This window comes from Somniosus microcephalus, chromosome 8, assembly GCF_052327205.1.
Source record: "Somniosus microcephalus isolate GS21.2 chromosome 8, FLI_Smic_1.0, whole genome shotgun sequence".
In the NCBI taxonomy this organism is placed as follows: domain Eukaryota; kingdom Metazoa; phylum Chordata; class Chondrichthyes; order Squaliformes; family Somniosidae; genus Somniosus; species Somniosus microcephalus.
In genome coordinates, this window is record NC_140994.1 from 120615665 (window position 1) to 120631313 (window position 15649).

The following is a 15649-nucleotide window of genomic DNA, read 5'->3' on the forward strand; positions in this document are numbered from 1 at the left end:
AGAATCTTATGGGGGGAAAATTGAGTTGCGCCCCCTTTGGGGCACTAAAATTAGTGCCACTGCAGCCGATTTTCCCAGGTAGCGCCCAGAGAAGGAGGGGCGCTGCAGGAAGCGCCCCGCGTCCCTCTTGGGGCACTGCAAGACAATATCGCGATGCTATGTGCCGCAGCACCATGCGCTACGGCATGTCACACCACGGTACTGCAGGCCTTCCTCCCCTTATTAAAGGGGAGGGGTCTGGCGCAGCACGAGCCGGGGCCCAGCTTGACCACCAGGGAGCGGAAGTGCCGGCAAACGAGCCCGGCACTCAAGTGGCGTGCCGCGCTCAGAGCAGCCAGCACCCCACTGGGGGCTTCACGGGGGCCGGGGACAGCAACAGGGGCCGGTGCTGGCAGGTGCCCAGCAACAAAAATGGCCGCCCACCACCTACCCTTTAACTAGCGCCGCCCCAGCCACAGGTAGGCCCCCCTGACCCCATCAGACATAGTGTCCGGCAGTAAGTCAGGGGGCACTACCAAAGATCGCAGCTGGGGCGCTGCACACGGTGATGACAGCACCCTGCGGCGCTACGCTGCCGGCAATGACAATGGTTACCGCCGCCGCTAACCTCCCGTTGAATTTCGCGGGAGGCATTGCGCCTGGGCACTAGTTGCTTTGCGCCCTCTTAGGGCGCTAACGGGAGGCGCAAAGCAACCGAATTTTTCCCCCATATGTTTCAATAAGATTCTCTCTCATTCGTCTAAATCCAATGAGTATAGGTCCAACCTGCTCAACCTTTCTTCATAAGACAACCCTTTCACCTCCGGAATCAACTTCATGAACCTTCTCTGAACTGCCTCCAATGCAAGTCTATCCTTCCTTAAATAAGGAGATCAAAACTGTACGCAGTACTCCAGGTGTGGTCTCACCAACGCCCTGTACAGTTGTAACAGGACATCCCTACTTTTATACTCCATTCCCTTTGCAATAAAGGCCAACACTCCATTTGCCTTCCTAATTACTTGCTGTACCTGCATGCCAATTTTGTGATTCATGTACAAGGACCCTCAGATCCCTCTGTACCTCAGCATTTTGTAATCCCTCCCCATTTAAATAGTCATTTGCTTTTTTATTTTTCCTATCAAAATGGATAACCTCACATTTTCCCACATTATACGCCAGATTCCTGCCCACTCACTTAGCCGATCTATATCCCTTTGGAGATTCTTTGCGTCCCCCACATAATTTGTCTTCCCAGCTATCTTTGTATCATCAGAAAATTTGGTTACATTACACTTGGTCCCTTCATCCAAGTCATTAATATAGATTGTAAATAGTTGGAGGCTCCAGCACCGATCCCTGCTGTACCCCACTAGTTAGTTTGCCAACCTGAAAATGACCCATTTATCCCGACTGTTTGTTAGCCAATCCTCTATTCATGCTAATATATTACCCCCAATCCCGTGAGCTCTCATCTTGTGTAGTAACCTTTTATGTGGCACCTTATCGAATGTATAGTGTATGTACCTTGAAGAAGGAACTATATTCTGCAGCCCCTGTATACTGCAGTACCAGTAGTGACCACCCCTGTATATAAGCCTGTATAGTAGTACCCGTTTTGTCTCCATTCAGTAATCACCTGTTATAACCAACTTCTGCAGTCCGTGTCTCAATTACACACTGACATTACATTAGCGACGAACAGATCCGAACTTACCTACAGTTCTGCACCACCTCACGGGGATCCATCCCTGAAGCGAAGTTATTAGAGGTCGAAGCCAGAAGGAAGAAATCCAAAAAGAAAAAAAAACAAACAGAAGAAACGGGCGTCGAGCGTGGGCAACCGCCCTCTGATTCATCGAATTCGAAGATTTGCAGGAGAGGCTGTCGAGAGCTGGGCTGGTTATCCAGTCTATGGTGTTCCAGCTAATCATGCTGGTGGCAGGTAGTACACTGATCCTTCCTGGGCTGCAGCGGGCTAGAGCTCGATCGGGTGGCTTTTCAACGGAGCCGAGCAGCATTGTCGGGAAGAGGAGAGAGAGAGGGTGGAGCACACAGGGTGCGGCCGGTGCTACGAAGCCGGGCAGTGTACAGACCCGAGAAGAGGGAGGGAAGTGTCCCATAGGGTCTGCACTGACGACGGGAACAGTAATTAAAAGAAAAAGAAATTAGAAGCGCAGAAAGCCGCGAGGAGCTGCAGTTTGCCACGGGACTGCGGAGAGCGGCGTTGGCAGCAGCGCGGGGGGAAGCACGCGAAGACCATAGGGCGTCGCCATCAAGGCATAAAAAGGCCAGCAACAGCGCTGGCAGCAGCGGAAAAGGCAGAAAGCGCGGGAGGCACCATCTTAATCCAGCGGGGAAGGAGGCAAAGTGCGGGAGGTGCCATCTTAGATCTCCAAGATGCCGAAGACTGGCAATATCACTGCCTTCGATAATGCAACAGAAGACTGGACCACGTATGTGGAAAGAGTCGAAGTATATTGCAAGGCAAATGAAGTAGCCGATGAGAAAACGGCATCGGTACTACTAAACTTAATGGGCGCAAGAACGTACGGCCTATTGCGGAACCTGATCACTCCAGTCAAACCGATGGAGAAGAGTTTTAACAAAATTGTTGATATCCTACAGGAACACCTAAATCCTACACCGCTGCTGATAGATTTAAATTCCACAAGAGAAATCAACATAAAGATGAGAGCAATGCTGATTACCTTATGGAACTACGCAAGTTATCAAAGCACTGCCAGTTCGGAGCAGGACTGGCAGATACCCTACGGGACAAATTTGTCTGTGGACTCCTGAGTGAAGGAACCCAGAAGAGGTTACTCTCAGAGAAAGAGCTGACGCTAGATAAGGCATTCAGTGTGGCAGTATCGTACGAAGCAGCAGCAAGGGGAGCTGCGGAAATACAGCAAAAGCCACAGGAATACGGCACCCATGAAATGACACGGGGATTTGAAAAATGTTATCGCTGTGGCAGAACAACCCATGACCAGAAGGACTGCTGGTCCAAGGACAAAACATGCAGGCAATGCGGAAAGATGGGACACATTGCACGAGTTTGCAGGTCCGGGAAGAAGACTAACGACAACAAAAAGACTAAGGGAAAGTACAAAAGATGATGGACAGTAGTTCCGAAGACCAGAAGAGCGATAGTGAATGTGGGAACAAGAGACTAAGCTGTCTCAAACTACACAACGTAATCACAAAAGAGGATCACCGAACCATTTGGGTCACCCTCACGATAGCAGGGTCCCAAGTCAAAATGGAATTGGATACAGGATCAGCCCTGACCGTCATGAATCGACGAGACTACGAGCGGCTATTCTCACACATACCCTTGAAAGACACATCCATTGTCTTGAAGACATATACGGGGCAGAAAGTATACCCCAGAGGGAAAATAAGGGTGCCTGTCGAATACAACGGCAAGGAAATACAGAAATTGTATCTGTACATACTGCAAGATGGTGGAACACCGTTATTGGGACGTGAATGGATCAGAAAGATAAGTTTAGACTGGCACTCCATTCAGGCACTGACTGTGGCTGGTAAAAAGGATGACGATGTCACACCTGGACGATTGTCAAAAATCTTAGCTAACGCTAAAGAGGTATTTCAACAAGAACTGGGAACTCTTAAAGGCATAACCGCCTCGATAAAAATAGAAGAGAATGCAATTCCCAAGTTTATCAAAGCAAGACCGGTACCGTATGCAATTCGCCCAGCCGTTGAGGCAGAGCTGAAGAACCTGGAGAATGCAGGCGTGTTATCCAAGGTAGACTGGAGTGAGTGGGCGACACCCATCGTTCCTGTCATGAAGAAAACGTTAAACAATAAGTCTGAGGAGCCGAGGAAGGTTCGCATCTGTGGGGACTTCAAGGTGACTGTGAACCCAGTCCTTCACACAGTACAGTATCCTCTTCCGAGGATAGAAGATATTTTCGCCTCACTATCTGGAGGGAAACGTTTTACAAAAATTGACCTAGCGCAAGCATATTTGCAGATAGAGGTTGAAGAATCCTCTAGGAAATATCTCACGATAAACACTCACAAAGGTCTTTACCAGTATAATCGACTGGTATTCGGAGTAGCATCAGCTCCGGCTATATGGCAAAGAGCGATGGAACAAGTCCTGCAAGGGATTCCAGGGACTCCGTGTTACTTGGACGACATCCTAGTGACAGGTGAAAATGACAGGTGAAAATGACAGTGAACACCTTGCCTACCTAGAGCAGGTGCTCACTAGACTAAGAGAACATGGGCTACGAGCCAATCGCCCCAAGTGCGAGTTTTTTAAGAAACAAATATCATATTGTGGCCACGTGATTGATGAAGAGGGGTTACATAAGTCCCCTGACAAAATTGAAGCAATAGTTAAGGCTCCAGCACCTGAAAATGTGTCGCAACTGAGGTCATTCCTCGGATTGGTAAATTACTACCATAAATTTTTGCTGAATTTGTCCACAATTCTGCACCCACTGAATGCCCTGCTACAAACTGGAGTAGCATGGAAATGGAGCAATGAATGTTAGCGGGCCTTTCAGAAGTGTAAAGGCCTGATCACTTCAAGAGAAGTATTGGCTCACTACAACCCATCACTACCGATAAGACTGGCGTGTGATGCGTCTCCCTACGGCGTTGGAGCGGTACTGTCACATAAATCCCTTGATGGTTCAGAGAGGCCGATAGCTTTTGCGTCACGCTCGTTAACTGCAGCCGAGCGTAACTACGCCCAGATTGACAGAGGCCCTCAGCCTGGTGTGGGGGGTGAAGAAGTTCAATCACTATCTGCACGGACAGAAATTTACTCTACTAACTGATCATCAACCTCTCGTCTCCATTTTCAACCCTAAGAAGGGCGTCCCGATAATGACAGCACAACGGCTACAGAGGTGGTCCCTTTTCCTAGGGGCACACCAATATGACATCGAGTACAAAGGAACTAAACAGCATGGGAATGCTGATGGATTGTCGCGGCTACCGTTGCCGATGGTGGAAGAAGCACCTGCAGTGGATCCTGTGGAGATATTCCACTCGACCATAGTCGAATGTCTACCTGTGACGAATGCAAACATAGAAAAGGAAACACGAAATGACCCGACACTCTCCAGGGTCTATGATTTAACGGTGAAGGGATGGCCAGCACATGGCGAACCACTGTTGCCAGCATTCTCGCCGAGAAGAGAACAGCTGTCAGTGTGCCGAGGAACCTTGATGTGTGGATCCAGAGTAGTAATTCCACCCAAATTGAAGGATAGTGCTCAATGAGCTTCATGAGGGTCATCTGGGAGGGGTAAAAATGAAGAACTTAGCCAGAGCATTTGTGTGGTGGCCAGGAATCGAGAGAAATTGAAGAGATGACCAAGAGCTGTACAGGATGCCAGAAGGTCCAAAACGCCCCACCACAAGCCCCTCTACAGCCATGGGAGTGGCCCTCATCTCCATGGCAAAGGGTACACATTGATTTTGCTGGTCCATTTATGGACTCGATGTTTTTAATTGCAGTGGATGCACATTCAAAGTGGCCAGAGGTAATAAAAATGTCCTCAACCACCACAGAAAAAACTATCACAGTCTTACGAACCATATTCGCCAGGAATGGGCTGCCTGAACAGATTTGCTCCGACAATGGACCACAGTTTGTGTCTGAAGAGTTCCGGAGGTTCTTAAAGAACAATGGTGTTAAGCATTACACATCCGCCCCATATCATCCAGCCACCAATGGATTGGCTGAGAGGTTCGTTCAAACATTCAAGAAGGCTATCAAGGCAATGTGTAATGAAGACGTACCCCTACAACACAAGGTGGATAACTTCTTGTTTGCCTACCGGAATGCGACACATGCGGTTACCAACCAAACTCCAGCCATGATGTTCTTCAATCGAAGACTAAGGTGCCGCTTGGATTTGGTTAAGCCAAACATCAGAAGAGATGTGGAGAACAGGCAGTTTCAGAATATGAATGAAAGGCCGACCAGGAGTTTTAAGATAGGTCAACCGGTTTTGGCCCGGGACTACCGCACAGAGAAATGGCAGCCAGGAACGATCTGCACACGGCAAGGACCTCTAATGTGGACGTTGGAGAGAGCATTGTAAGACGCCATGCTGACCAGATTCTAGAGTCACTGGAAAATGTCAAATCTACACCACGATCCTATACACCTGGTGATGAAACCGAAGTACCAATTGCATCTACCTTAGAATCGGTGATATTGGAAGCAGACGAACCAAACAACGACGTTGATCCCGAATCAACTTTGCCAGAAGAACCTGATATCCTAAAGAGGCGTTATCCGGACAGAATCAGGAAGCCTCCTCAGACTGAATTTATAATTGATTAACTTCAGCTAATGTATATAGCAACTGTAATTGTAAATGTTATTTAATTATTAATCGAATGTTATGTACTGTTTAGCTAAAAGGGGAGGAATTGTAGTGTATGTACCTTGAAGGAGGAACTATATTCTGCAGCCCCTGTATACTGCAGTACCAGTAGTGACCACCCCTGTATATAAGCTTGTGTAGTAACTTTGTATAGTAGTTCCCGTTTTGTCTCCATTCAGTAAACCCCTGTTATAACCAACTTCTGCAGTCCGTGTCTCAATTACACACTGACATTACAGAATGCATTCTGGAAATCCAAATACACGACATCTACTGGCTCCCCTTTATCCACCCTGCTCGTTACATCCTCAAAGAACTCCAGCAAATTTATCAAACATGATTTACCTTTCATAAAACCATACCAACTCTGCTTGACTATATTATGATTTTCTAAATGTCCTGCTACCACTTCCTTAATGATGGACTCCAGCATTTTCCCAATGACAGATGTTAGGCTAACTGGTCGATAGTTGCCTGGTTTCTGTCTCCTTCCTTTCTTAAATAGGGGCGTTACATTTGCGATTTTCCTGTCCGCTAGGACCTCTCCAGAATCCAAGGAATTATGGTAGATTACAACCAATGCATCCACTATTTCTGCAGCCACCTCTTAAGACTCCAGGATGCAGGCCATCAGGTCCAGTATGACCTCCTCTTCCTAACCTTATATCTGTACAGGTGACCCAAATTAAAACCTGTTCTTGGAATGCAGATGACAGTCAATACAACAGGGATGGAGAAGAGAATTCATAGAATGTTTACAGCACAGAAGGTGGCCATTCAGCCCATCGCGACAGTGCCAGCTTCTTGCAAGAGCACCTCAGCTAGTTCCACTTCCCCATAGCCCTGCAAATTTTTCTCTTTCAGGTACTTATCCAACTCCCCATTGAAAGCCATGATTGAACCTGCCTCCATCACCCTTTCAGGCATTGCATTCCAGATCCTAACCACTGAGTAAAAAAGTTTTTTCTTATGTCACCTTTGGCTCTTTTGCCAATCACCTTAAATCTGTGTCCTCTGGTTCTTGACCCTTATGCCAATGGGAAATACAAAAAAGATTTGGCATCATTTCCAAACTTAAATAGTAAACATTAAAACTATGAAAGGAGCTGCATACTTTCCAATGCATACTTCTTATACCAAGCAGTGGGCTATCTACTCTGTCCAGACCCATGATTTTGAACACCTCTATCAAATTTCCTCTTAATCTTCTCTGCTCTAAGGAGCTTCTCCAGTCTATCCACATAACTGAAGTCCCTCATCCCTGGAATCATTCTCTTAAATCTTTTCTGTATCCTTCCTAAAGTGCGATGCCCAGAATTGGACCCAATACTCCAATTGAGGCCGAACCAGTGTTTTATATAGGTTCATCATAATTTCCACACTTTTGTACTCCATTCATGAAGCCCAGGATCCCATAAGCGTTTTTAACTTTCTCAACCGGTCCTGCCACCTTCAGCGATTTGTGCACATATAATATAATAATAATCAACTTTATTGTCATTGTTAGTGCACAAGTGCAGTACAACGAAATGTAGGCTTGCGGCTCCCGAGTGTGTACATTTAGATTAAGACATTTAAACATTAAACATTCATTTGGCTTGTAATACATTAACATAAACATAACCATAATAAAGTGCATTGGCAAATGTGCAGGCTTTAGAGATTATTTGTGGAGTTCAGTAGGATGACAGCCCTGGGAAAGAAGCTGTTCCTAAATCTGGTCGTTCGGGTGCGAATGCATCTGTAGCATCTCCCAGATGGCAGGAGGGCGAACAGACTGTGGCTGGGGTGGGTAGGGTCTTTGATGATGGTCCGTGACCTCCGTAAACAGCGTTTCTGGTATATGTGCTCTATGGTCGGTAGCCGGGTGCTGGTAATGCGTTGGGCAGTTTTGACTACCCGCTGCAGGGCTTTCCGGTCATGGTAGCTACAGCTGCCATACCATACTGTGATAGTTAGTTAGGATGCTCTCTATTGTGCAGCGGTAAAAGTTAGAGAGGATCAGGGGTGACAGGTTACATCCCTTCAGCCTCCTTAGGAAATATAGGCGCTGCTGGGTCTTCTTCACCAAAGAGGAGGTATTGAAGGACCAGGAGAGGTCTTCCGTGATGTGGACTCCGAGGAACTTAAAGCTGTCCACCCTTTCCACCACAGCCCCATGGATGTGGATGGGGGTGTGACTTCCGCCTTTAGACTTCCTGAAGTCCACAATGATTTCTTTGGTTTTCTTGATGTTAAGGGCCAGGTTGTTATCGGCGCACCACTTCACGAGATGCTGGACCTCCTCCCTGTAGGCTGACTCATCGTTGTTGGTGATCTGGCCTACTACCGTGGTATCATTTGGAACCATGAACAGCCACACAGTCGTGGGTGAAGAGGGAGTAGAGGAGGGGGCTCAGCACACATCCTTGTGGGGCCCCTGTGTTCAGGGTCCGGGGGGGGTGGGGGGGGGGGGGGGGGGGGAGAAGGAAGAGGAGAGGGAGAGGGGTGTGGTTACCTAATTTGACAGACTGGGGTCTGTTTGGTAGGAAGTCCAGAGTCCAGTTGCAGAGGGAAGTGTTCAGGCCAAGAGTGTGGAGTTTGGTGGCCAGCTTGTTGGGGACGATAGTATTGAATGCTGAGCTGTAGTCTATGAACAGCATTCTGATGTAGGTCTCTTTACCATCTAAGTGATTCAGTGCAGAGTAGGTCTCTCTGTTCATGCACCTGCTTTAGGACTGTACCCTTTAGTTTTACCCTCATTCATTCTACCAAAATGTATCACTTCGCACTTTTCTGCTTTAAATTTCATCTGCCACGTGTCCACCAGTCTATGTCCTCTTGAAGTCTATCACTACCCTCCTCACTGTTCACTATACTTCTAAGTTTTGTGAAATCTTTGAGTGGATGAGTAAACATGTACTGAATGGCCACCCTCTATTGATCCAGTAATGTGGTTCAATATTTACACAACAATGGAAATAAATATTCATGCAATCGCACACATTTTAAAATTGATGAATGGAATCCCGATAAAATCAGTGCTATTTGCCAGGTTGCTCACTCGCTCCTTGGGCTGGGTATCAGCCTGTAATTCACCAACGTGCCTATTCCTCCTGTGCAGGCCTACACACCAAGTGTTGACACTATTTGACTCGGGTGTTAGAGCCAAGCCTGATCCTGTCCTCACCCAATAGCAACACCAGCTCTGTCCAGTAGGGGTCATGGGACCAATGGTCAGAAAACAGGAATTCTGGCTGGGTTTGCTCCTCTTACCCCGGGGGAACTAAGACTAACTGTTACCACTGCCCCTACGGCTGAGATCATCTGTCAACACAGACGGAAGATCAAACTGTAGGATTCGCAAAATTTCCACATTTCCCCAGTTATTAGTAAAAAGGACCCTGCATGGACATTTTTAAAAAAAGGGTACCAAAGATGGCGTCCGCACCTGTCTACTCGAGTCTTTTCTGTATCGCCACCTGTACCCAAGTCCGGTGTCTAGAACCCAGGGGCGTGGGAGCGATTCGAACCGCTGAGTCAGGGGCATAACTGACTGGGCGCACACACCAACCACACCACCCCCTACAAACCTGGCATCATCTACTTTGTATGGCCCAGTTAAGCGTTGCCTTTGCCCAGTCCAGAAGTCAAGCTTCCTCTAACAGCCCAAAATAACAAGACTCAAATCAATGATATTCTTAAATATGGTTTTAATACTCTTCTCCATTTCTGTACATCACAACACCAAGTTGCTGCTTGGGATCTTTCTGCAGAGGCTGTAGTGCATGAAAGCTGAGATCTACCCCTTTCTCTGAATTCAACAGATCACTTCCATTTCAGGAGAATACATTGGTCAAAGAAATACAAAAAACATTTTGGCATCATTTCCAAACTTAAATAGTAAACATTAAAACTACAAAAGGAGCTGCATACTTTCCAATGCATACTTCTTATACCAAGCAGTGGGCTATTTGAAAAAGTAAATATATATTTATTTATATATATATATATTCTTCTGGTTTATGTATCAAAATGGCCCCATTTACACAGTTTGAGCAACCCAGTGCTAAAAGCATGGTCCAGCACAATTCTCTCTTTTGGACAGGGGCTGGGGAGGACGAATAGAAGGACATCGCACATATGAAACTCAACGTGAGTTCTACACAAATCCTTTTGAGTACTGAAAACTTCAAAGGCTAAAATGACAAACAGAATTGCAATCATTTCATGAATACCGTAAAATATTCTGCACATTTTCTTTCTAAATTCTACTTTATATATTCAGCATTAGAAATTTACTAATTTAAAACAGAAAACCACTTTTGAATGTTTTGACAGAAAAGCACGTTTCAAAAGCTGCAAACGGATTTCAGTACTCAGAGGGTTTTTGAAAACTTAATATATTATCTTGACGATGAATAGAAGCACATGGTATACTGGTTTTAAATTGCTAACTTTCTACAGTGTATAACTGCACTAAATTAAATATACATCTAGTCAGAAACAGACTTTGGGAACTGTGCATGAGTTATGTACACAACAATGTAGCACAGGTCACTGCTGATATGGAATAGGAGGGTCTTACTGATTAATGGCTATGGTGCTATGCATTGGAAGTTTGTCAGATAGGAAACAAAACCCGATTTATGTTACAGTGGCCCGTGAACTGCACCGTACACACTGCAACTGAGTTAAGGAGCTTGAAGGAGGTGCTCTGTGTTGAGAACTGTACAATCAGGACACATCTCCCCCATTATTTGATAAATACCACAATGTCTCAACATAATCACAGGCATGCTGATTAATAGAAATCACTGCCTTCCTCTTACCTAATAAAAAACTCCACAGGTTAGCAGAAATGGGTTTGATTTCAACATACAGGTTGTGCATGTTGCAAGCAGTCACTCCAAACAATATGCTGTGTGCAAAGTAAAAATGTACATTCACTTGCCACACCTCTAACTTACATAACTTCACTCCACTTTTGAGCATTCATTATTGAAATGTATGACAAGTGCTGCAATCCAATTAAAAATCCTAATGACCTTTTCTCGATTGTATTAACAAGTGACTGCTTCAGGCACGACAAGGAATACCAGATCCCATCCACCAAGATATTTCAGTGAACAGGCTACTCAACAAGGCTTTCTTTTGACATTTGCTCCCATCGATTCCCCAATCAATGCATGTCCAAAAATTCAATACAGCTCCAGCCCAACGCCAATATTCACATTTGTACTAATGTACCTTCACTGCTCTGTGTGGTTTTAATGTTCTATTTCAACCCGTCTACAGTTTGGTTAAAACACTCAGATTCCTGTTACTGCTTCTCTTCAATTGCTCTGGTTCAGTAACAACCCACCGTCCTGTGTCCATCCAATTTGCCGGATCATTACACCAGGAGTTTAAAATGTGAGGTTCCTTGCACTGGCTCGACGCAAACTCAAACAAAAATGCGATATCCGTGTTTGATGAGTGGATGATGGTGCCTGGCTGCCTTTGCTAGAATTTGGGGCAGTTTCAAAGAAACACGGACATAATTTTCCGATTTGAGCTGCAGTTTGTGCGGCAGAGGCTGCGTCCCGTAGCGTGATCCAAGGGTCAGCCCAGGTCAAGTTCATGCTATACCAACAATAAACCCCAATATGGAGCAGATCCTAAGTTCGTACAATACACGTTCAACCAGATCAAAACCATCACACGTCCCAAAGTTAGAATTTATTGGCTCTCGACTCACGAGCAGCCAAAGGAAACTCTGTTAATACAACAGAATGGGAATGCTCGTCTAAAACCATCGAGACCACTGCAGGTAGAAAACTTGCTCTGGGGATACACTACCTTTTACCACCACTAGATATCACTAGCACACATCCTGGCAATATCTAGCAGCAGCCAAAATGCTGTTTAAACCTCCCCTTTAATATTTTTTATATATAAAAGGCTTGAGGGATTCTTTCCTGCTCCTTCCGCAAAGGTAGAAGCCAAACAAATATTGGTCACAAATCTGAAAATTACCCCCGCTCCCAGCTTTATTTCGAAGAGATTAACTTTAATTAATTGCATGACAAAGGCCTATTCTCCCCCCACCCCCTCCCAGTCACAGCTCAATAGTACCCATGTAAATGGGGTCACACACTGCACAAGTTACTCAAGTTGTCTTTTTTTTTTAAACATAGAAACTCTCTCCAAGGGGAAAAACAGAGAGCTCATATCCATTCAGCTTGCAGAAATGAAGTTCAATAGCATTCCGTTTTTATTATTTGCCTCTACATATGGAGGTAAAAAAATCTCAATTTCATAAAATACAACAGCAACAAAAGTCCCATTGAAGTAAAAATTAAAAAAAAAATGAAATTTCTCGAAAGATTAGTCCAAACTGGCATTAGGAACACAGTAGTTTGGTGTTGCTGCTGTATTGACACTATGACAAATCGAAGTGTGTTATTTATTTTTTTTAATTCACCATCTCCAATGTATTTAGAGTATCACAAGTTGTGTAAATGTCTGTTCTAAGGCAGGGACTGATTATTCCGCTGTGGATCGTCACTCCTTGGGTTGGATGCTGGAGGGTTAGGCACCTGTAACCAGACCTAGTCCAAACTACCTAGTAGTCGTCCAGGTCATAAAAGTCATCCTCATCTCCCTGGTATTCCATACCTTGAAAGTCCACACGGTATCGCAGGATGCCTGTTTTAAAAAAAAAAAAAGACTTGCATTTATATACCACCTTTCACAACCTCAGAGGTTCCAGAGCATTTACAGCCAATGAAATGCTTTCTGAAATATAATCACTGTTGTAATGTAGGAGACTCGGCAGCCAATTTGCACACAGCAAGCTCCCACAAACAGCAATGTGATAATGACCAGATTTTCTGTTTTAGTGGTTGGTTGAGAGATAAATATTGGCCAGGACACCGGGGAGAACTCTCCTGCTCTTCTTCCAGTAGCGCCGTGGGATATTTTTATGCTCACCGAAGACCCAGACGGGTCTCAGGCTAATGTCTCATCTGAAAGACGGCACCTCAGACAGCACAGCACTCTCAGTACTGCGCTGTCTGACCTGCTGAGTGTTTCCAGCATTTTCTGTTGTTATTTCGGATTTCCAACATCTGCAGTATTTTGCTATCGTCACTCTCAGTACTGCGCTGGATTGTATGCACAAGTCTCTGGACTGGGACTTGCAGCCACAACTTTCTGCCTCAGGCGAGAGCTATACCACTAACACCGTAAATTATGAATCTCCACGCAGGTGACCTACATTGGGAATGTGAGCCCAATACAGTTAGACTCCAGAGAAGTAAGTTTTTACTCACACTAAAGAATAATCACATTTGGGAACAAGAATACCCAGCTCCTCAAGTGAGTGCATGCACTACCCAATGGACTGAGCCAGGAGGATCAGAAGGTCCCTGGGGCCGTGCCCATTTTGTACTGCGATAGCTAATCCCAGCCAAGGATCCCAGATCACCACGACAGCCCAAGAGCTGGGTGAAGGGCCGAGGCAGGACCCTCCTGTCCAAATGACTCTGCAGTGATCCTGGCTATAAAGATGCAAGTGCGTGGGCATCATTGAAGAGCAGGATCTACTGTGATGCTCACCAAGGTTGAGCAGCTTGCCAGCGTTCACTCAGCTCACACGGAATGGCTACTTTGGCAAGATATGAGGGGGCTGCCTGCAGAATGTGTCCCAAAACTATCAAGAGAGGAAGACACATAACTGGGGCACAGCATTCAATGACATCAGGTTTAGTTAACAACATTTTGACACCGTATGCATTTCAAACACCATTATATTGAACATATTTGGATGGCAGTGTGCCCCGAGCAGGGTAGAGTATATACTGCTGCCTGTGGTTCTGTGCCCCACAAGGGGGTAGGAAAAGGAGGGTTGGGTCATTCTACCATCCACTCCCTAAATATGCAGTTGGAAGCACTCACCCATCAACTGGCCCAGATCTACATCTCATGCACAGCCTGTTCTGTTGACCACTTGGGGACTCAGCAGTGCACAAGTAGCTCTGGGTCCAATGTGGCTTTGCTTTTAGTGGTTAAATCACAGGGTGCAGCAAGGGATTCTCTCTTCACCCCTAGCTCCCCACCCCTCTCACCATTTCTCTTAGTAATATTTGAGGGTGCAGAGAACAAGTTATGAGAGGCGATCTTATTGAAACATAAGATTGTGAAGGGGCTTGATCGGGTGGATGCGGTGAGGATGTTCCCAATGATGGGTGAAACTAGAACTAGGGGGCATAATCTTAAAATAAGGGGCTGCTCTTTCAAAACTGAGATGAGGAGAAACTTCTTCACTCAGAGGGTGGGAGGTTTGTGGAATTTGCTGCCCCAGAAAGCTGTGGAAGCTACATCATTAAATAAATTTAAAACAGAAATAGATAGGTTCCTAGAAGTAAAGGGAATTAAGGGTTACGGGGAGCAGGCAGGAAATTAGACATGAGTCTAGGTTCGGAATGGTCATGGCCCTGTGGGTAGTGGAGCGGGCCCAGGGGCCGTGTAGCCTGGTTCTGCTCCTACTTCTTGTGTTCTAATTCTGTGTTAGATTTCAGGAGATGGTTTTATTCCTGTTCCTGGCTGGGGTGGAGATCGCCTTTACAGAAGGTAAGTACTGTAGAAAATATAGGGACAGAGTGATCTCCTGGATGAGTTTCGATCGCCTAGATGGGTCGGAGAGGAATTTCCCAGATTTTTTTCTCCCAAATTGGCCATTGGGTTTTTTAATCTGGTTTTTCGCCTCTCCCGGGAAATCACATGGGTTCGGGTGGATGCAGAGTGATAGAAGATTTGAGGTTAGGATATCAGCCATGATCTTATTGAATGGTGGAGCAGGCTCGAGGGGCCGATTGGCCTACTCCTGCTCCTATTTCTTATGTTCTTAATATTTCCCTCATCCATCCGACGTCGGGCTCTTGCCAGATAGGAGCCTCTTCACTATCTGACAGATAATTGGGTCAGCAATTCAATTGGTGACATTTAGGCTGTAATTTGATTTCCTTGTCCTCAGAGAGCAAATTAAAATCTTGTTTTATTTCAATTTTCTGAAGAGATAGTTCCAGATCCCCATGTATTAGCATTCTTTGCCTAGCTCCTCCAACATCAAGTTAGGCACAAATAAATCTGTATTTTTGTGTTTGTAAAATATGACTTTACATTGACTTAGCAGATGAGAAATCTAAACTGCCGTCAGAAACATGACCACAGGGAGTTAGTCAATACACAACACAGTCTCGACTCATCTACAGTTCCAATGAAGGTGGTTTGCTTGCTTTACTGGTGATGTGCCTAATCAG

At 45.6% G+C, this 15649-nt stretch overlaps 1 protein-coding gene across 3 annotated transcripts in view; it reads right to left on the minus strand.

Annotated features, from left to right (window-relative positions):
* Positions 1-10040: 10040 nt before the first annotated feature.
* LOC147113763 (eukaryotic peptide chain release factor subunit 1) overlaps positions 10041-15649 on the minus strand; it is a 39921-nt gene continuing 34312 nt past the window's right edge. For 2 of the 3 annotated variants that reach the window (XM_085995073.1, XM_085995075.1), the window contains exons 10-11: positions 13947-14040; positions 10041-13034 (exon numbers count right to left, since the gene is read on the minus strand). In XM_085995073.1, coding sequence (XP_085851199.1) covers positions 12983-13034; positions 13947-14040 — 146 coding nt within the window. In that variant the 3' untranslated portion in view covers positions 10041-12982. The remainder of the gene's footprint in view (positions 13035-13946; positions 14041-15649) is intronic. The other variant, XM_085995074.1, reaches the window with a different exon arrangement.